Source organism: Diplotaxodon limnothrissa, linkage group LG9 (assembly GCF_057381915.1).
Source record: "Diplotaxodon limnothrissa isolate DT_005_m linkage group LG9, D_limnothrissa_male_GT1.1, whole genome shotgun sequence".
NCBI lineage: Eukaryota > Metazoa > Chordata > Actinopteri > Cichliformes > Cichlidae > Diplotaxodon > Diplotaxodon limnothrissa.
The window spans coordinates 35273635-35296992 of record NC_140604.1 but is presented as its reverse complement, the minus strand read 5'-3'; the positions used below and the strand labels follow the sequence as shown (position 1 = coordinate 35296992).

The window sequence follows — 23358 nt, the reverse complement described above, 5'->3', positions numbered from 1 at the left end:
AAAGATTTAAGGCAAAAAAGGAGGCAGTCCCAGCGTTTACCAATCAAACCTACCACTGCTGAAGCATAGCACAAACTGTGGAGCTGTGTGTGTTTCTGAGGCAGCACAGAGCTACCAGAGCTCAGGTTCTGGGGTAATGTTGATCCACCTGACCTTTGGTACAAAAACCTGAACCTGTTCAGCGTGCCTGCTTCCTCTGCTTACATGCACACGCTGAATCTGACCTTTGTGCAGCTGACCTGCTGATGTCCAATAAGACTGAAGGTTACTAAGTGCAAATGGACTTCACGTATCTCTAGATTCAGACAAAGGGGAGTACACATTAGCGTCAGGAGGGCAGGTGCCCAGATTTAAATGAGTTTCTTTATTTTATGGATGGAGACACTAAACTTTACGGCTTTACGACAGAGAGTGCTTACTGTCTTTTGTTCCAAGTCAACCCGAAGAGCTGCTTTTATGTCCCGAACTACACATAACTCTGAGTGAAGGCTGCTTCAGTCGGAGCTCGAGCGCATCGGCCTTCTTATTCTTTACAGGCTTGCAGCCTTGAAAAGATTTCCTGGTAGAAAGGAGCTGCAGTTCTCAGAAAAAGGAGACGATGCTGGATGAAAGCCTTAAAAAGAAAAATCAGTCAGACCTGGAGTCAAACACTGCAGCACCAAGTATGTAGTACAGAGTAATTATCATCATTTATCACCATCATTACCTGAACTCAAACAGCTCAGACAAAAGAGTCATTACAGTGTGTGTGTGTGTGTGTGTGTGTGTGTGTGTGTGTGTGTGTGTGTGTGTGTGTGTGTGCTCGTATTACTCATGCTGTGGGGACATTTATCTGTTTTGTATATGTAACGCACATCATTGAATCTGAGTGTGAAGGCTTGCTGTGACGTTTGCATTAGACCACATCACTTAGGGCGAGTGTAACAGCTGACGATGATGTGGTTTCAGCTCCAGGTCCATCAGCGAGGTCACTCTCGCTGTAGTTTAGTCTCTCAGACTCAAGAGGCTCTTAAAGCTGGAGAGGTTTCTGTCACACTCTGCTTCAAACTGTCAGCTGATATGTAAACACACAGAGCGTGTGTGTGTGTGTGTGTGTGTGTGAGAGTGTGTGTGCGTGTGTGCGTGTGTGTGTGTGCGTGTGTGTGCTGGATCCTTTCGCAGGTCAGGTCTGACTCGGGGGATCGAGCAGAGGCTGAACAGAGTGAAAAATGATGGAACGCCTGACAGCAGTGATTTCACCTCCGGGGAATCTGACTGGACACACACTCACAGCGTGTCTAAAATAATGGAATTCCACCTCGTCCCAAATGTGCCATTGCTCAGGATAGAGTTTCCTGGTGGGGAGAGTATCAGAATGCATTGTGGGAAACAGCAGGCACAGAAATGTGGGGAAGCTCTGGGTTGAGCTGGACGTGGGCTTTTTCACACGATACAAACAGGTGTCTGCTGACGCAACGACAGACAAACACTTTTACAGGAAACATCTATCAACCATGTGACTAACTCACCCTGCAGCCACAGCAGGAAACGAGGTCAGAGGTCACGGCACAGCTAAAACTTCTTGACCTCTGAGCAATGAGTTTTCTACTAAGACACAGACCAGATCTGTGACTGCAGTGCATCGAGATAACAATAAAGCATGGAGACCGTCTGCTATCAGTGCAACTGAATGAGCTCAGGTTGGCAATTACAAGCGATCTGTCAGGCTGTGATTAACGGTGATAAACCAGCTAAAGCTGAAATCAGTTTACAGGACGACAACTGAACCACCAAATGACATACAGGCTCAACAACCTTGCTTCTGTATAGGAAAATAAGCAGAATAGAGTCCTCCACTGCAGACGAGTCACACGAGTCAGTAATCACGATGGGTTGCAGTGTGTTGGCATTTATACATTAGACGGCAATATTTGTATACCGTGAGCCCCGGGACGCATGGATCGGGTCTGTGTAGGTAGGAGCGCCCCGCCTGCAGGCGTGCTTTAGGACGTTCCCACAAACAGTCCAACCCACCGCTCTGGCAGCTCTGGCAGCTCTGGCAGACGGAGGTTTATTTTGACAACCTTACTTTCACTGCACATTTGGAAGCTGATATCCAAAACACAAACACACACCGATCTCCTCCAATAACGAATGCTGCTGTGTTTTATTATTACAGTTTGGAGCAGATTCCATGTCTGCCTCATTACTTGGAGCTTTAAGATGTTTACACTGCGCAAATATTTCCCCTCAATCATCATCAGCTGTCCTCCGAGCTCTGTGTGTTTGTAACTGGAGGACAGAGATTAGTTTAAGTCGTTCCCAGGGATTTATAAAGTATACATGTAAGCACGAACACATCATGTCCGCCTGCAGGAGTCTGCCTTCATCATAGTTCTTGATTCATTCTGCACTGAAACCATTTTTCACTGTTTTACACGCTGCACAGACCTGAGGAACGAGTGAACGCTCTGCTGTGAAGCCTCAGGCTCAGTGATGGTCATTAACACACACAAACACTCAGATCTCTGCACTTTGCTCACTCATGATGTTGTCAGTATGGACTGTATATAAGAGATGGATGCAGCAAAAACACACACACACACACACACACACACACACACACAGGTTGGTGCAAAAATAAAATGTCCAAAGCCGCAGCGCAGACTTAAACGGTCTGTTATTAACAAGGCCGTCTATGTGGACTGACTCCCTGCTGGAGCCTCTGGTGGGCGTCAGAGGAACTGCATTATTTTTCCCAGCAGGTTGTTTTTCAGCCCCCATCATGTTGATGTGGTTTCAAACGGTGCAGAACAGCACAGATGTTTCTCTGCTGGACAGATGTGCACGTGAACGACGCCTGTTTTGTTGTGCAGAAAGTTGTGATGTTGTGTAAAATGCTGACACACAAACAAACGCTGCATATTCTTTACTCTGCAGTCAGAACGAGACCCAGCTCACCACAACGAATCTGACGGCTTTCATACATGATGAGAGAAAAGCCCCAAACATCTTAACTCACACAAGGACGAGCACATCTGTGTGTGTGTGTGCTGCAAACAGCTACAAACCTTTAAAAGACAAAGGTAAAAAACAAACATGCACTCTCGTTAATAATTCGTTTTTATTCTCAAACCTTCAATAAGAATTATTACAGTGCAGTCGTGAACAGTGGTGAGCAGCTCCAGAACAAACACACCTGCTGCAGAACGCTGGTGCTTTCTGTGAAGACATGACCTTTGTGAACAGCTTGTAAAACCTCCCTGTGGCTCTTTAGAGGCTCACAGGTAAAAGACTCAGAACCAGCTGCTGTAGGAACACTGAGGACCTTCCACACAGTGAATGAACAGTTTTACAGTTAATAACCTGAACAATAAAGCAAAGTGAACACGAGTGAAGGCGTCACATGGAAGAGAAAGCTTCCAACAGTGCTTTCATTTAATCAAAGGTCCTCCTCTGGACCCGCTGTGACTTCATCTGACACCAAAATCTAACGTTGGCAAATGTTCAGCATCTCAATTAGCGAGGATGAGAAGCTCTCATCTGTCCCGGCTGATAAGATTTTACATCAAATTCTTAAAAGGAAAGCTTAGCGCAGCGTTAATACTCCAAAGTAACTCTATTAAGTAAATGCAGCGAGGGGTGAGTCAGTGTGTGCTTCAGGCCTCAGCCAGGCAGCTCATGACCTTCATCATCAGCTCCTCCTTCCTGTGTTTGGCGTTGACGTTCACGCCTCGAGCTTTCAGCCACAGCAGCAGAGTCGCAGAGTTCAGCTTGGACAACTGCAGACAGAAAGAAGGAAGAGGTGAACGAGGCGAGAGACACGACGAGGGGCGAGCGACAGAACGAGGAGTGACGGGTGAAGATGAAGAGCGATGAGAGGAGGGGAAGGAAGGAAAACGAGCGTAATGAAGACGGATGTGCCGTCACGTTCCCGTCAGCAGTCATTCCCAGCCAATTCACCAGTTTTCCTTATTTCCCGTCTCCTCCAGTGCCAGAGGTGTTAAAGCTGTCCAGGTGCTCGCTGCACCTCTCAGACACTCCTGGATCTGTCTGAGGTCACACACGTGTCACTAATAAGGTCATCTCTGACAAACTAACCAACAAACTGCGACTGCAAAGTGGCGTATTGTGCCGTGTGCTATGAACGACGCACGCTGTTTGAAAATTTAATTCTAAAATTACAAAACAAGAAATCATCCAGTTATTTATTTCTGCTTCTCAGCAGTGAAGCCGGTAATCTCTGTGTGCCGGGTCTACAACAGGCCCTCCCCCTGGTAGCACAGGCCGGAACCCCCGACCCAGGAGGCGACGGCCTCAGCCGCGTCGTATCGATGTGGAGTAGCTGCACTCTGGACCTCACCCTATCCCTACGGCAGAGACCATCCACCTTCCAGAAAAAGCCCATTTCAGCCACTTGTATCCACAACCTCCTCCTATCAGGCTGAGACTCTAGGGTGTTTCTCAGCTATGATGCGCCACCTGGTGGCAGATGGCTGCATAACATTTAGGACAGTAATTTACCAGCATTGGGCATCAACTAAAATTTGATTAGTAAGTCTGACACCGACCAGTGACACAGTAACGATTGTCAGAACACTAATGATGTCATTTACTGGGCTAGTCAGCCTGCACACAGAGTAGATCTATTCCCATTTTAATGGTTTAAAACCATTTGGCAACCACAGGGTGCAAGGAACAGCTGGGAGAGGGTCGAGTGCTGAACCTTCGTGGTGATTGCTTTGGTCACTAGCAGGTTGCCGTCAGTCGTTCATGATTTTGTTAAATCTTCAGTTAAACATCAGAATATATGATCAGTGATTTTCTCATGCACACGAGCTCACGTTAGACTGTTTCAGTCTTACAGAGATCTCGGAGCAGTTACTGTTTGAGCAAACGTTTATGTTTCCACATGAATAAAACCATGAGCATTCTATTGTGCTTCTACTGAGCTGGCGTGATCCTTTTTTATGCCAATGTTTGGATTTTGCTTTGTAAAGAAGTGAAGCAGAAAACAGCAAGGACTACAAACATGGAAGAAAAACCCACAAAACCTCAAAAATTGTGCATTTCGTTCAACAACTCACTGCCTCTTCATCACCTCATCATCACACGTTCATCCCCAGAAAAGTTCAAACTCACAAAAGTTAGATGGAGGGAAGAGGGCACTGATGTGCAGCTCTGTCCTTAAGATCAACACATCTGAAACTGTGTGTGTCCCAGCAGGTCTGAACACCAATAAAACCCTCTCACTCCCCATGGAAAGAGCACAGATCAGATTGATGATCTAATCTAACAGTGTGACCGTGTGCAAAGGCTGAAATATCTTCAGATACTATGAAACATTGATCACTGAAGCCTCTGGACTGGATTTTAAACTGAGTCCAGACTGAAAACAGGTTCAAATGTGTGAAAATGCCCCCGTGCTGGTGTAACGGAGCTGTTTTTGTGAACAATGTGCTGGCAGTGTGTAAATAAGAGTGAAAATGTAAGCGGCGTATTGTTCCTGAAAACTTGCAGGTTGGGGCTGTAAAACTGATGAATGTTGTTATTAATGTGCTCGGCGCCCTCCGGGCTCCCACCTCCTCCTGCCCATTCATCACTTTAACAGTCCTCGCCCTCCCGTGAAGCAGCGTTGCTGAGGAAACTGAGGCAGACAGTGCAGGATGCCGTGTTTGCTATTCATCACGCCAACGTACTTTAATACATCACAGTAATGTGCACGGTCCTCCTCAAGGATGTTTATGAGGAAGCTGAAGCTGTACATACAGTACAAGTGGAAATTCATCAGCCTCCTCTTCCTCGCCCTGCAGCTTCATAAACAGCACAGACAGAGGCTGCGAGGTCAGTTAGACGGCAAACTTTACCAGCCCAACATGCCGATGTACGGCAGACAGACCGGAGAAGCAGCTCCAGCTTTAAAACACATGGAGGGCGGTCCAAAACTGGAGCTCACACGTCTGTGGGCACATTAACCTCACAGCAGGTAAAACTAGCATTAGCACAGTTCACAGGTCCACCTATCTCACCATCCAGCTGTCAATCAGCGAAGACACGCCCCCTGACAATGCAAACTTTGAACCATAAGCTGTTATGATGGGGAAAGTAGCTAAACTAGTTAACTGGTTTGTGTTAAACAAGTAGAGGTAGGTAGACACCACCCATGTTTATGTGAGGTAAAATTTGTGTTTTTCTGAATGGAGTCTGGTAGAGAACAGCAAGTAGGTGAAATGCTAAAGCTGTTGTAAATATAGAGTCCACTCCAACCCAAACCGATTGTTGTCGTGTGTAAAATCTGCTCCGGCTTTAGTTTCTGTGCTGGTCTGATGACAGCTTTAAGACTGTGAAGTCTCCTCCACACAGCCCCAACAAATCAAACACCACTAAGAAGAAGACGCTAATTGTTTGTGCTTCACACTTCCCCAATAACAAGAAACGTTTGTATCCAGCTTGTTGTTAACTGGTCACATGTGAGGGTTTGTTCTCATGTTTCAGCTCATGTGTGCACTGGTGAGAAGGTCAGAAAAGAAGGAGAAAGTAAAAACAGAGAAATGGAAATGAGGAAACAGGAAGTTCATCTTCTGACCTGATTGGTTTTGACCATATTCTCCACGTCCACGTCTCCAACTGCGGCTCTGGATTTCTTCGTCTTTAGGTCAAAAGAAACTCTCTGAAACATCAAAGAAGCACAGCAACAGGTGCGTGAGGAAACACCTGAGAGTTCAGTGGAGGGGTGGGGCCTAAAGGTCACACATCACACAGATGTTTGTGGCTTTTTTGTTGGGATCCTCTGAAAGGCGAGAGGTTCAGTGCTGTTTGTCTGTGAGCCAATCAGCAGAATTACTCAAACTCTACTTAAAATTCATCTTCTGTAGGCTCTTTAAAAAAGTGACACCACCATGGTATTTATTCAGGAAGACTCACCTTCGTGCTGCGTTTGGAGGTTTCATTGTTTGAGGTTTCAGAGGACGTCTGTGTTTCATCTCTGCAGCCAGTGACAGCGTCACTTTCAGAGCTGACCTTCAGGGTGGTTTTGGAGCCGGTCTTGATCTCCGGCTTTGGAGGGATGATAATCCTCGGTTTAAACTTTGTTACAGGACTGAGGCTGGAGACGCGCTTGATGTTAGCCGGAGGCGGGTGAGCAGCCGCAGTGCTGCGGCTGAAGTGAGGGATGATGGGCAAAGGAAGAACTGGGGGGGGAGCAGCTGATAAAGAAGAAAGGCGAGGAGCAGTGGCGGGAATCTCCTTCCTATAGGAAGGCACCGTCACCCTCGCTGACCCTTCCACAGCTCCACCCAGCTGCTTCTGATTTTGGGGACGCAGCAGGGAAATGGTGACGCGGTGCGATGGACGCTTGAAGACTGGAACAAGTTTGGGAGAAGGGTTCAATGCCGCTTCAGACAAGGGAGTTGAGGAGGAGGAGTGGGAAGAGATGAAGGAGGAAGCAGGCTGGAAGACTGGGAGAGAAGAGCAGGAGGTGGAGGAGGAGGAGGAGCAGGAAGGTTGTGATTCTTGATCTGAGGAGTCAGAAGAGGAAAAAGCAGCATGTGAGGAGGAGATGGAGGAAGACGGAGGCCAGTCTCTGCCTCCACACCCCTGACTTTGTGTCAGTCTCCCGCTGAAGCCACGTCCTTTGTCCAGAAGCTCCTGAGCTCCTTCCTGCTGGGACAGAGGGGTCCAGGCTGAAGGCTGCAGAGGCTGGGGTGGAGGAGGGGGTGGAGGAAGCTGAGTGAGGACCGGCCTGATGGAGCAGGAGGTGGTCAGGTTGATTTCCAAACCATTCAACATCTGAGGAAGAAGAGGAGACCTCAGTGAAGTGGAATAATCAAAATGTTGGACTGGGAAATGTGTTAATGTTTGAAATATCGAATTAGGTTGATAATGACAGAAATGATCCAATTACAAAAATGGTTCTTCATAGTAAGTGTTGCTGCAGATTTAACATCTTAACACCCCTGATGAAGTCACACCCAAACCTCCATCCTGTTCTCAAATATGAAATTTCAAAGTTCTCAAGCAGCAGAGATGAAGATCTCATTCTCAGTCACTCATACCAGCTTTCAATCTAACAGTCACACCCCGATGAACCAACCCGGAACCACCTGGGGATGAGATGGACGCATGTATGGTTAAATGGGTGGAGGGATGGATGGATGGTTAAATGGGTGGAGGGATGGATGGATGGTTAAATGGGTGGAGAGATGGATGGATGGTTAAATGGGTGGATGGAGGGATGGATGGATGGTTAAATGGATGGAGGGATGGATGGATGGTTAAATGGGTGGATGGAGGGATGGATGGTTAAATGGGTGGATGGAGGGATGGATGGATGGATGGTTAAATGGATGGAGGGATGGATGTATGGTTAAATGGATGGAGGGATGGATGGATGGTTAAATGGGTGGAGGGATGGATGGATGGTTAAATGGGTGGAGGGATGGATGGATGGTTAAATGGGTGGATGGAGGGATGGATGGTTAAATGGATGGAGGGATGGATGGATGGTTAAATGGGTGGATGGAGGGATGGATGGTTAAATGGGTGGATGGATGGATGGATGGATGGATGGATGGATGGATGGTTAAATGGGTGGAGGGATGGATGGATGGTTAAATGGGTGGAGGGATGGATGGATGGTTAAATGGGTGGATGGAGGGATGGATGGATGGTTAAAAGGATGGAGGGATGGATGGATGGTTAAATGGGTGGAGGGATGGATGGATGGTTAAATGGGTGGATGGAGGGATGGATGGATGGATGGTTAAATGGGTGGATGGAGGGATGGATGGATGGATGGATGGATGGTTAAATGGATGGAGGGATGGATGGATGGTATATGGATGGAGGGATGGATGGTTAAATGGGTGGAGGGATGGATGGATGGTTAAATGGATGGATGGATGGAGGGATGGATGGGTGGATGGATGGATGGATGTATGGTTAAATGGGTGGAGGGATGGATGGATGGAGGGATGGGTGGGTGGATGGATGGATGGATGGATGGAGGGATGGATGTATGGTTAAATGGGTGGATGGAGGGATGGATGGATGGATGGTTAAATGGATGGAGGGATGGATGGATGGTTAAATGGGTGGATGGAGGGATGGATGGATGGTTAAATGGGTGGATGGAGGGATGGATGGATGGATGGTTAAATGGATGGAGGGATGGATGGATGGTTAAATGGGTGGAGGGATGGATGGATGGTTAAATGGATGGATGGATGGAGGGATGGATGGGTGGATGGATGGATGGATGTATGGTTAAATGGGTGGAGGGATGGATGGATGGAGGGATGGGTGGGTGGTTAAATGGATGGAGGGATGGATGGATGGTTAAATGGGTGGATGGAGGGATGGATGGATGGATGGTTAAATGGGTGGATGGAGGGATGGATGGATGGATGGATGGATGGATGGATGGATGGTTAAATGGATGGAGGGATGGATGGATGGTTAAATGGATGGAGGGATGGATGGATGGTTAAATGGGTGGATGGAGGGATGGATGGATGGATGGTTAAATGGGTGGATGGAGGGATGGATGGATGGATGGATGGATGGTTAAATGGATGGAGGGATGGATGGATGGTTAAATGGATGGAGGGATGGATGGTTAAATGGGTGGAGGGATGGATGGATGGTTAAATGGATGGATGGATGGAGGGATGGATGGGTGGATGGATGGATGGATGTATGGTTAAATGGGTGGAGGGATGGATGGATGGAGGGATGGGTGGGTGGATGGATGGATGGATGGATGGAGGGATGGATGTATGGTTAAATGGGTGGATGGAGGGATGGATGGATGGATGGTTAAATGGATGGAGGGATGGATGGATGGTTAAATGGGTGGATGGAGGGATGGATGGATGGTTAAATGGGTGGATGGAGGGATGGATGGATGGATGGTTAAATGGATGGAGGGATGGATGGATGGTTAAATGGGTGGAGGGATGGATGGATGGTTAAATGGATGGATGGATGGAGGGATGGATGGGTGGATGGATGGATGGATGTATGGTTAAATGGGTGGAGGGATGGATGGATGGAGGGATGGGTGGGTGGATGGATGGATGGATGGAGGGATGTATGGTTAAATGGGTGGATGGAGGGATGGGTGGGTGGATGGATGGATGGATGGAGGGATGTATGGTTAAATGGGTGGATGGAGGGATGGAGGGATGGATGTATGGTTAAATGGATGGAGGGATGGATGGAGGGATGGATGGTTAAATGGGTGGAGGGATGGGTGGGTGCTGGTCAGGAGAAACCTTTCTAAAGGTGAATAAACGATCCTTTTGAGCGTCAGTTCCAGCCTCGGCTCAGCCTACAGATGGGATCAGTGGTCTTATACATGGAAATAAGAAGCAGCATAAATATTTCAGTTCACCCTGTGAGCGCTGAATCGATCGCTCGCACAGCTGCAGCCTGTGAATAAGAATCATCTGCAGGACAAAATGAGAAATAACTTTAATCCCACCTGCTTTATTGCACTTTATCCCTTCATCTATTGACTTGTGTGAAAGGAAAGAGCTGTGCAGAAAACACATTTATTCAAGCTTAAAGGCAGATATGCTACCTGTTGTACTCCTGTGCATGAAAGGTTTTTCGGGGAGGATTAAAAAATGTTGATTTTTATTTAAAGAAAGTCTTTTAAAAAGATGATGAAACACTTTCTAACTGCTTCGTTACAACAAGGCCTTGGAACGGTGGTTAACAGGTCGAGTTATCTTCTTCCTCTGCAAAGAAAATACATCATTTCTTTGTTCAGGGACACAAAGCCGAACCTTTCTATGGCTGCTGAGTGAAAGCACATTTCTTATATTATATGAGACCTCTGGACTTTTCTTTCTCCTTCTCTCTGACATCTGTATCATGAAAATTTATTCGCAGGATCCGGAGAGACGCTGTTCTCCTCCTCTTTCTCCTCAGCGCTCATAAAACTGCCTGTGGAGAGTTTACAAGGTGGGAACGCTCAGAAATCACTGCTTTGCCCACACCAACACTCACACCTGCTCGCCAGGCCATGAAAGAAAGATCTGTGAGGTATACTCTGTTTGGAACACCAGGCTGTCCGAGCTGCTTCAAGTCCTCGTGGCTCAGATTTAACAAGGAGCTGGAAACGTTCCTCAGAGCTTTTGGTCCACGCTGACTCGACAGCATCATGTTGGTGCAGATTTACCGCCCGCATCCATGAGAATGTGAATTCCATCACATCCCGGAGCTGTGACAGGACTGAGATCTGTGGAGACCGTGTGAGGGCAGTGAACTCAGGTTCACGTTTGAGATGCTCTGAGCTCTGACACATGGAGCATTATCCTGATGGAAGAAGCATCACAAGATGGTTCACATGATGAGCAGCAACACTCAGGTTAGCTGTGGGGTTTAAATGATGCTCAGATGGTACCAAGGGTCCCAAAGTGTGCTCAAAACGTATCCCGCACACCATCAGGAGGATGAACTGCTGATAAAGGCAGGATGAGTCCATGCTTTCATGGGGTTTACACTAGAGATGGACCGATCCGATATTACGTATCGGTCCGATACTGACCTAAATTACTGGATCGGATATCGGAGAAAAATAAAAAATGTAATCCGATCCATTAAATATTACGAAAGCACCTCACAAAACTTGTGACATGGCGTAACTCAGCTCAGAACCGTAGCACGTCTGAGAAGTATGCGTCACATGATAGAGCGGCTGTGGCGTGCGAGACCTGTCGGCGGTCTGGTGGAGCATTTGGAGCCTCGCTACCAACCCTGCATTTCATCTCCGAGGAAGTTTTCCCAGAGAGAAGTGAAGCAAGTGTGTAAGTCCACCTCTGAATGTTTGTAAAGCATTCCAGCCTAAGGCTTAACAACTAATCTCTCTCCCTCTCCTGCTGCTACTTCAATCATGAAACTGATCAGCTGATCTGCTTTTCTGTCGCGAGTCCGTCTCTCTGGTTTGTTTTTGGCCCACTTTGCACCAGAAAGAGGAAACCAGCGGCTGAACAACAGCAGCACGTTTAAGCTTGATCAGCTGTTGGTAGAATTTATTTAATATTACTTTCTACTCGAAGATCTTTTTCTAGCTGACGGCTGTAACTGTGCAGGGGCGGATCTAGCAGAGTTTAGCCAGGGGGGCCGATAGGGCATTAACAGGGAAAAGGGGGCACAAAGACATACTTTTCTTTCTTATTCTCATTTAAAATGTCGAGCTTTTAATAAATAATTATCTGAATCTGATGTAAAACGAATAGAAGTCCATTACTGTATATAGTAACTGTTAAGTCTAATATACCCCAGTAAGCTATAGTACTTTTTCCATCTGTGCAGTCTGCAGTTCTGTAGAAGAAAGAGGTTGAATCTATTTAATTATTGTGGAAAAATAATTGATTTCTGTGCTTTTTTTTTACATGTGCATTAAATTAAAGTTGATCATGTCGATTAAGCATCACGAGGCGGAGGCTGGGGGTGGTTCCCTTTTTTATTTTGCTGGGAGTTTGCAACCCCATTAGTTTGGTTGCGTAATATTTCTGCTAAGTGCTCTTTAAACTAGCAGAATAGGGAGGATGGTGCAGGTTTAAGTTTATTAGATTGATCAGTATTATTATAAATATTTTGGGAGCAGTGTATTTTACATACAGGTTTAACAGAATAGCAGCAGGATATTTAAAAAACAGTTTTATTGGTTAAAAACACTATATCGGATTCATATCGGTATCGGCAGATATCCAAATGTATGATATCGGTATCGGACATAAAAAAGTGGCATCGTGCCATCTCTACATCTGGATTTCTCCAGATACTCTCCTGTATACTTTGGTTGTAATGACTAGTTACTTGAGTTACTGCTGCCATTCTAATGTGACCTCTGATTTCTCCCAGAGAACCAGAGCTCACTGGATAGTTCCTCATTTTCATACCATCCTCGGTAAACCCCAGACATGGTTCACGGGAAAATCCCAGCAACCACGCCATGCTCATGGTTGGTTTGTGCTACAGCCAGTGCCTACATGCACTGAGTTGTGATATTTCCACTGAAAAGCAGGTGACCAGATGTAGCTTACAAATGTTATTACTGACGTCAGTTTGGATGCAGCAGGGCCAGAAAGTGCTGCACCTACAAGCTGAACAGCTCACGGCTGACCGCCACACGACAGAGCCACGAAGCGTTTGCAGCACAGTGAGATTATCCTCGTAACACACATCTATACACAGTGTGTGTGTGTGTGTACCTGTAAAGATCCAGCGCTGCTCAGCCGGACTGCACGGTAACAGGGCTGTCTGCTCAGATGTGCAGGGAAGCCACACACAGTCTTCAGTGTGTGCCTGACGTCAGACAGGAAGCCGCCCAGCGCCCCCTGCAGGTCGACCCGAGGACAACGCTGCACCGGCTGCAGGCGGATGCAGCTCAGAGGGTAGCTGCTCAGGACAGAGGTGAAAACTTTATCAGATTTGAGATTTTCCTTCTCACTGCAGAGCAGCGATGGTTCATGCTGCTGCTCTGTCCTTGTTGGTAGTAAAACACGAGGCTCATCTTTACTCCTGCATGTAACTCTGAGTATATCGTACTGTTCATCTCTACCTGCCATCTGACAAACACTGTAACAACACTGATTTAAATGTGGTTTAATGCGGCTCTGAGGATACCTGAAGAGTATCTCTCCCAGCAGCCTGAAGTAGACGCTGCAGTACAGCACCTCATCCTCTGCCAGCTCAGGCAGTCTGTAGCCATACTGGAAAACACAGAAACAGATCAAACTTCGTGTCTGCTCCTCAGCATCAGACATGAAGCTCCTGCAGTTTATTCAAACTGTGATATATCCCATCGTACTGATACTGTTGCTCAGAGCTGGTCAAGGAACAAAAACCTGCGTTTGCATTTAGACTGGGACGCTTGCAGTGTCGTAGTAAAGCTGATTTAGTTGGGTTTTTAACTTTATTTAAAAAGCAGTAGGTAATTTGCATCTCCTGATGGAACTGTGATGGCTCAAACACTGCTGAGAAACATCATCAAAAAGAACTTGGAGCCACCTTTATGAACCCTGTAAATATTCCCAGTATGAAGTTAAAGGTTGGAGAGCTCATACTCAGACTGTGGACTGTAATTAACAGTCTCAGACTCACTGCAGAAAACCCGCAAAAACTGGAACTGTGCTGTTTTTCAGGGTGGAGCAAAGGAGCACATGCAGAGGGTTGGTGTGATGAGGAGGATGTGCGGGGTAAGGTGGACATAAATATCTGTCATTTAATGCTTTATCTACTTTGGTTTAGTAAGCCAGACCATTTATAATGTGCTCGTCTGCAACACAATAATTTATTCAGAAGTCCCAAATTTCTTTGGAGCGTGTTCTGGTCCAAGCAGGTCTTTATGTGAGCAGAACTCTGACTCCAGCAGAGCGGTCTGTGCACCTTTCAGCACTACTGTCATTCCCCTCCGTGTTTCTAAAGCTTTTCTGCTTCCTGCCTCAGAGTAACCTCACATTCAGTCTGAGTCACGTTGCCATGCCAGCCTCATGTGCTCCACAGGAGATCTGTCCACTCAGCTCCTGGGTTTAACAAGAGGCTGAGACCGTGTGTGTGTGTGTGTGTGTGTGTGTGTGTGTGTGTGTGTGTGTGTGTGTACCATGCGGTTCCAGTGCTTCTGCAGGTCTCTGTAGCTCCTGAACGGTCCATGCTTGGGCAGCTGGCGGCTGATGAAGATGACCTGACCTTTCTTCATGCTAGCACAGAGACACAAACCAGCCTGTCAATGAACACTGCAGCCGTCAGAGCCCAGCTGTGATCACACAGAGCTGCAGCTCCACCTGCTGCTCACAGCCAGGATAACACCCACTAACGTTACAGCACCCACAGGTGAAGAGAACGACCGTGACACTAACAGCACACACTGATCTGCTGACTACAGTCAGGTAATCACGGCCTTTAAAATGACGCCCACGTTACATCTGAGTGTGATTAGAAAGTAAAAGCCGTGAGCACGACACCTCAGCGTTGCTGTGTGACCACACACCCACCCTACACCTGCTGCACATACACACTCTCCTGTTTATGTGACTCACATTTCGCTCCATGTAAGTGAAGCTGCGTCTCACTGTGAGCTCATCTGTACCTCGGGACAATCACAACCTAACGTGGCTGCGAGCCGGCAGCTCACAGGTTTGCTGTTTGTTAAACAAGCTGATAAAGATCTGTTTTTTCTGTTCACACCCTCAGCTTCTCCTGCCAGAGCCCAGAGGTGGTCCATCCTCCGACAGCTCAGCTGTTCGGGCAGAATGAGGGCGCGGCATTCATCAGCTGGTTCTAAAGTTGTGGCAATCTCTGAGAGACCAATCAGAGGCCATCTCACGTGGCGCCTACGGTAAACAGAAACTGCTGTAACCTGCTGTGCAGGCAGAAGAAGCTGCTGCAAAGATAAACGATCGTACGGCGTCAGTCAGACCAGCTGTGAACGTCCCTCAGTCTGAGAGCTTCTGCTGCCAGGAGAAGCTGACACTAACGTCACCAAGACAGCTCTAAAGGCCTCCAGAACCAGCGATCTGCAAACAGGCGGCGAGACTGTCGGTTGGACGGTGTGAAAGCATCTCATTAGCTGATGGAGGCGAGGAGGTACGAGCTGAGGACGTGGAGACGCTCACCAGCGTGACGACCTCTCTGACGACATGAAGGATGTCTTCACAAATGTTCCCTTACCCTCTGGTTTGACCCAAAAACGATGATATAAAAGTCTGTGCACGGTTCTGTGATACTATCTTTGAAGAGCAGGAGTTTAATGAGGTCACATTTCATCCAAATCTTTACAGTGATGAGCAGCGGCTGTTCGGTGCTGCCTGAGTTTGTCCAGCAGGTGGCGTCATCGTACCTGGGCAGGACGTGACACCACACGGCTCCTGCGGTGGAGGCCAGGTCGACGACGAAGTCAGGGTCACTGCATAACCTCTGGAGCACCAGCGGGGGCAGGTCGAAGTCCCCCAGCTGAAACACAAACATCCTGCTTCAGTCTCATTTTTCCTCCTTAACAGCACTTCTGTGAAGGAAGACTTGACCTGAGCATTTTATTCTTCTTTAATAAACTTTAACTCAAACTAAGTTGAAGTGTGAGTTTAAATCGCAGCAGTGAGGGTCAAGTTAAAACGTTCAGTGGTTTTTATAAAAGCCACAGAGGCAGCAAACCTCGGTCTGTTCAGCTCGCCATGTTACTCACGACATTTACATAAAGGTGTTCTTGTTGTCTTACGGTGGTCAGGGGCAGTCGGACAGCGCTGGCCTCAATGCTGAAACACATGTGGGCCTCAGTGACACTCAGCTCCACGCCTAACACACACACACACACACAGTAATGTTTAATGTGTCACTGTGTGCAGGTCACTGGGAGGAGGTAAAGGGTGAAACTTACTGACAGCGTTGAGCCTCCCGCTCTCAGTCAGGAAGTCTTTTCCTGGAAACAAACAGAGAGGACAGAGCTCGTCACTGCACGGACTCTCATGTGTGCGAGCTGCAGTTTGACAGGAAACAAAAGGATCACACTTTGCTCGCCTCTATCACACTAACACATGGCAGATATTTGATGAGTTGAACCACAGCAGTACGGTTCAGTCTCAGGTGGTGATGAGCAAAGACTAACACGTGTTATTCAGCAGCTGTTACAACATGCTGCTTTTGCTTCAGTCAGATCTGTGCGCTCCATCATTTCTCTCTGACTTCAAACTCTTTGTTTTATTCAGACTCGTGGAAGGTGAACGTTTGTGTCACTTCAGCCTTGGGCTGCAAACGTGCTGAGTGACAGCAGCGAATACATTGAGGCCAGGTTGTACAAATAACGGCTCGTTTTCCCGGCTCTGCAGGAGACCTGGGCCTGTTTGCATTGGGAGGTGTCAACACCGATAATCACGTCAAGATTATCTCGCTGTCATGACGAGTGATAAGTGAACACTGTGACTGAAATGGATCAAATCAGAAGGGGCCAGAACCAGAACTACACCATGTTGGTGCAACCTGGAAAATGAACCTGATGTGGGACAGTTCATTCTCTCAAAGCCCCATTAGAGATGCAACCTTATCAAACGAGACTGCACTCGCCCAAATTAAACAAGAACAAATCAAGTTGTTCCACACGTGTCGCACCTGAGACGAGGAAGAGACCGACTTTGTTCCAGCTGGGGGACAGTCTGCTGATTAGAGAGTAGGACAGGCAACGCTGGAGGTCCCCTGGAAGCACAGACTGAGGAGAGCCCAGCTACACACACACAGATTACATTTTCATCAAGTACAACAGAGAAAGAACAGCAGGAATAAACATGAACAGTGTCAGTTATGGGACTTCACCCAGGTCTCCAGTCCCACCTGCAGACGGTGTCTGTGTCCAAACACCTGGAGGATGCCGTTCTGTAAGAACGAGGTCTGCAGGAACAGGACAGTGAGGGTGAGGTGGTGCTAGAAAAAAACAGTTTGTCAGTAAAAAAGAAGCCTGGAAGTAACAGAAGTCCCCCGAGGAGGCGGGCTTATGGCAGACTTCTGTAAACCAGCCAGTTCCTCCCTTTGGGTGGGATTTCTGCCCTGGGAGTAGGAGCGATGGGAAGGTGGTGTGTGAGATGGAGAGGTGGGCGTGTGTGTACTGAGACGTTCCAGCCCTCACCTACGGCCATGAGGTCATGACTGCAGGTGTGACGCAGGGATGCAGAGCAGCTCCACTCCAGAGCTGAACTGCTGCTTCTTCAGCTGTTACTGGTCCCAAAGGAGCTGCAGCTCATATTAAAGACCTTTGTAGTGTCCAGCAGGGGGCGACTCCTCTGCTCAAACTGTTTTCTGATGAGTTTATGGTCTCTGTCTACAGTCAGATTTTACTCAGTACGGCACAGGGAGCTTAATTTGATCAGTAAAATCAGTGACAGAGCAGGGTTACGTTGCTCAGCGACAGTTCAAGTCCTCAGCTTGAGACGTTCAGACCTGAGTTCACAAACTAGCCTGTGTTGTTTTATTGGGGTATTTTCATGCAGGTTATGGACAGAATAACACAAATACAAGCTCCGCCCTGAAATATGAATCTCCTGCACGTCTTAATGAAAATATTCATACAAAACATTTTTCATGACTTCATTGAATATATTCAAGTTACTGAATTAAATAAATCAGCTGATTCTGGTTGGACGTTTTTTCACATTTGACTGATTTCATGTCCTTGGGATTTATTTCCCTGCATACCGGCCCCCACCGTCAGCCAATCAGAACATGAGTTGTCTGAAAAGGGTGGGTAGCCTTAGAGGAGCTGCACCAAAGCCCCTCTTTTAGATAAAGAAGGATTATTTCTGACCTTTGATTCATGCAAAGCTACTCTAGTCAAGTCCAGAATTAAAACATGGAGTAGAGCAGCTCGACTTTAACAGAAACCGAGTTAAAGTGTCATTACTGTTTATTATTTATGATCTACAGTCAGTGAAGCAAGGAGAGCAGAGCGTGAGGCAAGTGTTTATCTTAGCCTGGAACAATCTACGGGTCTGTGTGTCTCAGTGAGGACCGCACTGAGCTGCTGACTGTGGACAGCTCCCACTGTCACAGTGGGACAGAGCTTTAGGGGCCTGAGTGAGGGTCTCAGGCCTCCGGTTACAACCAGGGTCTGCACGAGCGTCCTCACAAAGACAGCACTTTACCGCTCTGTGTGTGTGTGTGTGTGTGTGTGTGTGTGTGTGTGTGTGCAGCCATACCAGGAATGTCTGGAATTCAGAACAACTATTTAGGTTGCGTGTCACTGCCTGGGAGGTGTCGGCACGCAATCGTGTATGTGAGCCACGCACAGAGTGAAAAAGCAAAGAAGGAGACGAGCAGCTGTAACGGTGCTGTCTGTCAGGCATCAGCGTTTCAATCTAATAGATGTGCACGTTCCAACCACAACACTGAGTTTCTCCTGTTTTCTGCTTTTACCATCCACCAGGTCAACAGCGACCCGTCGCTGCTTTTGCAACATGTTTCACATCAGAGGTCTTCTGTTAAAAGCTGCGGGTGTGAAATGTTGCACAGGAAACAGCAACAAGTAAACTGTGTGTCACAGCGTCGAGCAGACCTGTGTGCTACAGGAAACTCTGCTAATAATCACGCACAAGGTAAGAATACGACGTCCAATCGTTAACGGTGAGTGGACGAGATAAGGGCACATCGCGCAGTCTTTGGCAGGCTGAAGACCGGCTGACGTCATGTGCACTCACGTGCACGTGGGGAAGCTGAGGCTGCAGAGCATCTCTGACAGCTCGGCTCTGGTGTCACTTTTCCTCGATTGTGTCATTTTGTTAAAGAAAACAGGGCTGATTGGCTGAAGCTGAGCAGCTGTTATCTGTCACTCACATCTCCTGATTGGTTGCTGCTCTGAGAAACACTCATCACTGCGAGCAGGAGGGACAAATCACATCTGTCAGGACTGATTACTATCTGCTCTGAGAGTGAGTGCCTTTGTTGTGTGTGTGTGTGTGTGTGTGTGTGTGTGTGTGTGTGTGTGTGTGTGTGTGTGTGTGTGTGTGTGTGTGTGTGTGTGTAAAGGCCTGTAGCGTGTGTGCGGGCTAAGGTGGCGTGCAGAGCCTGATATGTGCGTGCGGCGTTGAAGCAGCTAACAGAGTCGACTCGTGCAGTCTGTCGAGTTTAGGGAGTCAAAATCTATAAAACAGTCAGAAACCTGAAGCTCCCGAAGCTACACCCGCACAAAAACATCACGCACACGCCAAAGGAAACAAAACAACCACTGCTGCTTTTAAAAGAGCTGAGAAACAGCTTCTGCTACATCAAGTCAAACTTCTTTTTTTCTTTTTTCTTTTTTTTTTGTGCCTGTCCCGTTTGGCTCTTTTGCATCAGAATTGTTGTCTAAAGGCAAAGAAAGATGCCCAACGGATTTACTTTACCAAACTGACCATCCCAGCCTTGCCATAATGGTCCATTTGATTCACCTTTTATTGTTTATTTTATTTTCACTTACTGAATACGGGACAGACTTGACTGGGGGAAAGAAGGGGAGAAAGAAAGAGGGAAAGAGAAACAGCTGAGAAGAGGGACGGGGGAGAAGGGCAAAAAACAAAAACCAACAGAACGGGCAGAAAAAAAAAAATGCATATATCGATCACCTGGATCACCTGCTGAGAAAGAAAAAAGAAAGCAAGCAGAAGAGAACAAGAGTAATAGAATAAACAACATCACAATGATATATGGGAATATGACAGTAAATATTAAATATTAAACATTATTGTGCAGCACATAAGATCAACAGAACACAGTGTGCTTTGAGGTAGGAGCCAAAAAGGGTGTAGTTTGTGGGTGTGATCACCCGTGTGTACACCTGTGAGCATGGACGCGCTTGTTTTTTGTTTTTTAAAAGGTTCCTTCATGTAATGATCTGCTAGAGGGTGTGGGGGGGCCACAGCCCCGTCCTCCAGGGCATGAAGCAGGTACGGAGGAGATCAAAACTCCAGACATCCAGAGGCCCCCAGAACACAAGAGACCAAGGAAGACCAACAGAGGGGCAGCTGGTTAGACTGAAGTTTGACTTCAATCTAACCAGCAAAGACATCGTAGCACCGCAGCTGACCAGAGGAGCGGCTGAAGCTTCACACATAGAAACGACATCAGGAGCTCTGACATAAAAGCAGGAAGTCCCTTTCTTGACCCTGAGCCCCTCCCAACAGGCCAAACTCCTCACAGTCATTTTAATGCTGAGCCCAGAGGCTCATATCTGCGATCTGTTTTGGTCCAAAACCCACAGCTCGTGGTCACAGGTGCCCGTGGAACAGCAGGTATACCCACAGATATGCTTTCACACTCAGCTCTGCATCACTGCATCAATCCCTCTCCCCCTCCACCCTTTCCAGCTGAGAAAAGGGTGGAGTTACAGTTACACCAGTGCGAGCTGGTGGTCGAGCCTCGATGAAGCCACAGAACCACATCATAAGGAAAAAGCAGAGACATTGATCCTGAGCCCATCGAACCCTCCACCAAGAAATTCATCCAGAAATAAGATCAGTTCAACCCTGGAGGGGTCCAAACACCAATAACCAGTCTGCCTTGTGAAGCAAAGTCTGCGGTTGTAGACGGACTGGACAGCGTCCACCAGGGGACACCTGACCTTCTTACCACTTGTCAGCCAGCCAACCCAACGCTGTCGTTCTGTCATCCTGGCTCGAGCTGAACTAACAGTGAGTTTTACAGAGAAGCAAAAGCACACATGAAGGAAAGCAGTGTGTTTACTCTATAAACCCAGTCTATCGTCTTTTCAGTGCTTTGGGGCTCAAATTTTAACTGAAATTAAAACCTGTTTAACTCTCTCACTCAACACCATCAGGAGTGCCGGCTTCCTCTTTAACACGGGGAATGCAGTAGCCAGGATTTACCAATCAGCCGCAGTCCACCTTAAATGAGCTCAGGCTCAGAGAAAGCACAAGCTACTGTGGATCATTGTAGTGTTTTTAACTTCAAATAAGTGAAATTTATTTTATAACTTTTCAGCTAATTACACTATGCAACATTTTCTTAATAATGGCATTTGTGCACTTTCATAAGGGAAACGACAGCAATAAGTGTCTCAGTGTTAGTTTGATATGGCAAACTGACATCAGGGTTTAAAGGTGGATGCTTAAAAGTGTAGGAGTGCGTGTGCATGTGTGCATGTGTGTGTGTGCGTGTGTGTGTTCCTTACAGCTATGACCACTGTGATATCAGCAAAGGAGTCCAGAGCAGGAGCAGCGAGAAGATCAGAGAACAGCAGAACCAGCTCCCTGTGAGAACACACATTCAATGTTATTTACACGTGTGCATCATTTAAGGTTCTACTGGCTCATCAGTGCCTGAACACCTGCGTCACACTTGTCCTCCCTCATCAGATGTGCATAAATGAACCTTTCACGTGTTTAAATTAACTTTCAGCTCTGGTTGTTTGCTGTGGTGTGACACTAACGGTGGCCTGTCCTCTGCACCGTTCACCTGCAGGTCCTGATCTGTTTGCTCCTCAGCTCCTCGCCCTCATCCTGCAGAGTCAGGGTGACGCAGACCAGCTGCTTTGGGTCAGGAAGACTGAGGAAATACAGGGACTGGTGGCTGCTGCTCATCCTGCACACTGCTGACACAGGGAAATGACCAGGGTTAGCATCAAAGGGTCATAACATGAGTTCAAAGAGCTTCTGTGAGGTTCATAAGACACAACCAGACAAAATATACTTTAGATAAGCCGACAGTAACTGATTCTCACTCCAAATATGACCAAACAGACACGTTTTAGGTTTTGAAATGACAGTTCTGTCAACGTAATGATCTATTAAGTCCTTTAAGTTATATTTACTTGTCAAAAGTTCCTACACAGAAGAAAAATGCTCAGATAGAAAATTTTATAATCTCCAAAAAACTGTTGGATAAAAAAATTGAAGGTAATAGAAGAGGATATAATTATAATTTAAATAAATAATAATAAATAATAGCTTAATGTTGATCCATATTTATAGTTTGAGCTTGAATTACTTAAAATCACCCTTATAACCACTTAAAAACTCACTGCAAACACAATAATCATTTTTAAACATTAAGCTGAAGTTTTAAATCAGTCTCTGTCACATTTTTGTGCCTCTGACCTGAAAACTATAAAAGCTAATGCTATCGATAGGCTAGTAGCAGCTAACGCTAAGTTAGAGCTGCGCTTTTTTTTAAAGAATTGTTTTAATTTTAAATTTAAAGTTAATATCTCAGTCACTAACCTTGTTCTAATGCTTACACTACACCAAAATGAAACTTATCTTCTGTTGGAAATAGTTTTGTTAGAAAGAAGCATTTCAAAAAGCGTAAATACAAGATATAAGGTTAGCAAAACTCTCTTTAACAGTAGTCAAAGATGGGTGAGGGAAGAAGAGGAACTCTCACTCTCCTTCGTTTAGTGAAATAAATCTTTTCTATTGAAGATGGGGTGCCGTTTATATGTGTATGTTTACAAGCTGCATATTAATAACTATTTAATAAAATGCATGTTAACGACTCCTTAACAGAACAAGTGGAGCATGATGCCTGATTAATGTTTAGTCTGATTTAACTTTTTTTTTTTTGCTGCATAGTGATGAGTTGTATTAATAGAAGAACTTTGAGTTCGGGTTCGCGTGTTTTCCCGCCGTAGAGCCGCTCCAGTATCAGTCTAAATTTTCTACTCTGAATGCCAACTTATGACATAACATTAACCAAGTTATGCAGGTCAAATGGGATTTGCGACTACAACCGGATGTCCGGCTGCCCGCTGAAACGCTCAGATTAGGAAAAAAAAATCTCAGTACGTGGGCTACGTGAGAAGACCCGAACCGTTGCGTGAGAAGTGAGTTTCCTTGACAGCCGATGAACTCCGGCGAACTTTGCCCTCGTCCTCGTCCCCATCCTGGCACGGGAAGA

At 46.6% G+C, this 23358-nt stretch overlaps 1 protein-coding gene across 1 annotated transcript; it reads right to left on the bottom strand.

The window, feature by feature from the left end:
* Positions 1 to 3638: 3638 nt before the first annotated feature.
* On the bottom strand, positions 3639 to 23314 carry lg9h18orf63 (linkage group 9 C18orf63 homolog). The gene is made up of 14 exons (XM_085362228.1): positions 23247 to 23314; positions 21919 to 22054; positions 21635 to 21713; positions 17311 to 17367; positions 17092 to 17203; positions 16364 to 16405; positions 16205 to 16281; positions 15830 to 15942; positions 14594 to 14690; positions 13618 to 13703; positions 13203 to 13389; positions 6904 to 7767; positions 6566 to 6649; positions 3639 to 3761 (listed from the first exon to the last, which is right to left on the bottom strand). The coding sequence occupies exons 2-14, from the start codon at positions 22041 to 22043 to the stop codon at positions 3639 to 3641; spliced, it is 2046 nt and encodes a 681-aa protein (XP_085218354.1). The 5' UTR covers positions 22044 to 22054; positions 23247 to 23314.
* Positions 23315 to 23358: the final 44 nt, after the last annotated feature.

Bases quoted from the DNA above. Each gene is read 5' to 3' on its own strand.
- lg9h18orf63 (XM_085362228.1), bottom strand. From the start codon at position 22,043: ATGAGCAGCAGCCACCAGTCCCTGTATTTCCTCAGTCTTCCTGACCCA. The intron at 16,282-16,363 runs GTAAGTTTCACC...TGTGTGTGTTAG, and splicing joins CGGGAGGCTCAACGCTGTCA to GCGTGGAGCTGAGTGTCACT. The intron at 13,390-13,617 runs GTATCCTCAGAG...TGTCCTGAGCAG, and splicing joins CTGGGAGAGATACTCTTCAG to CTACCCTCTGAGCTGCATCC.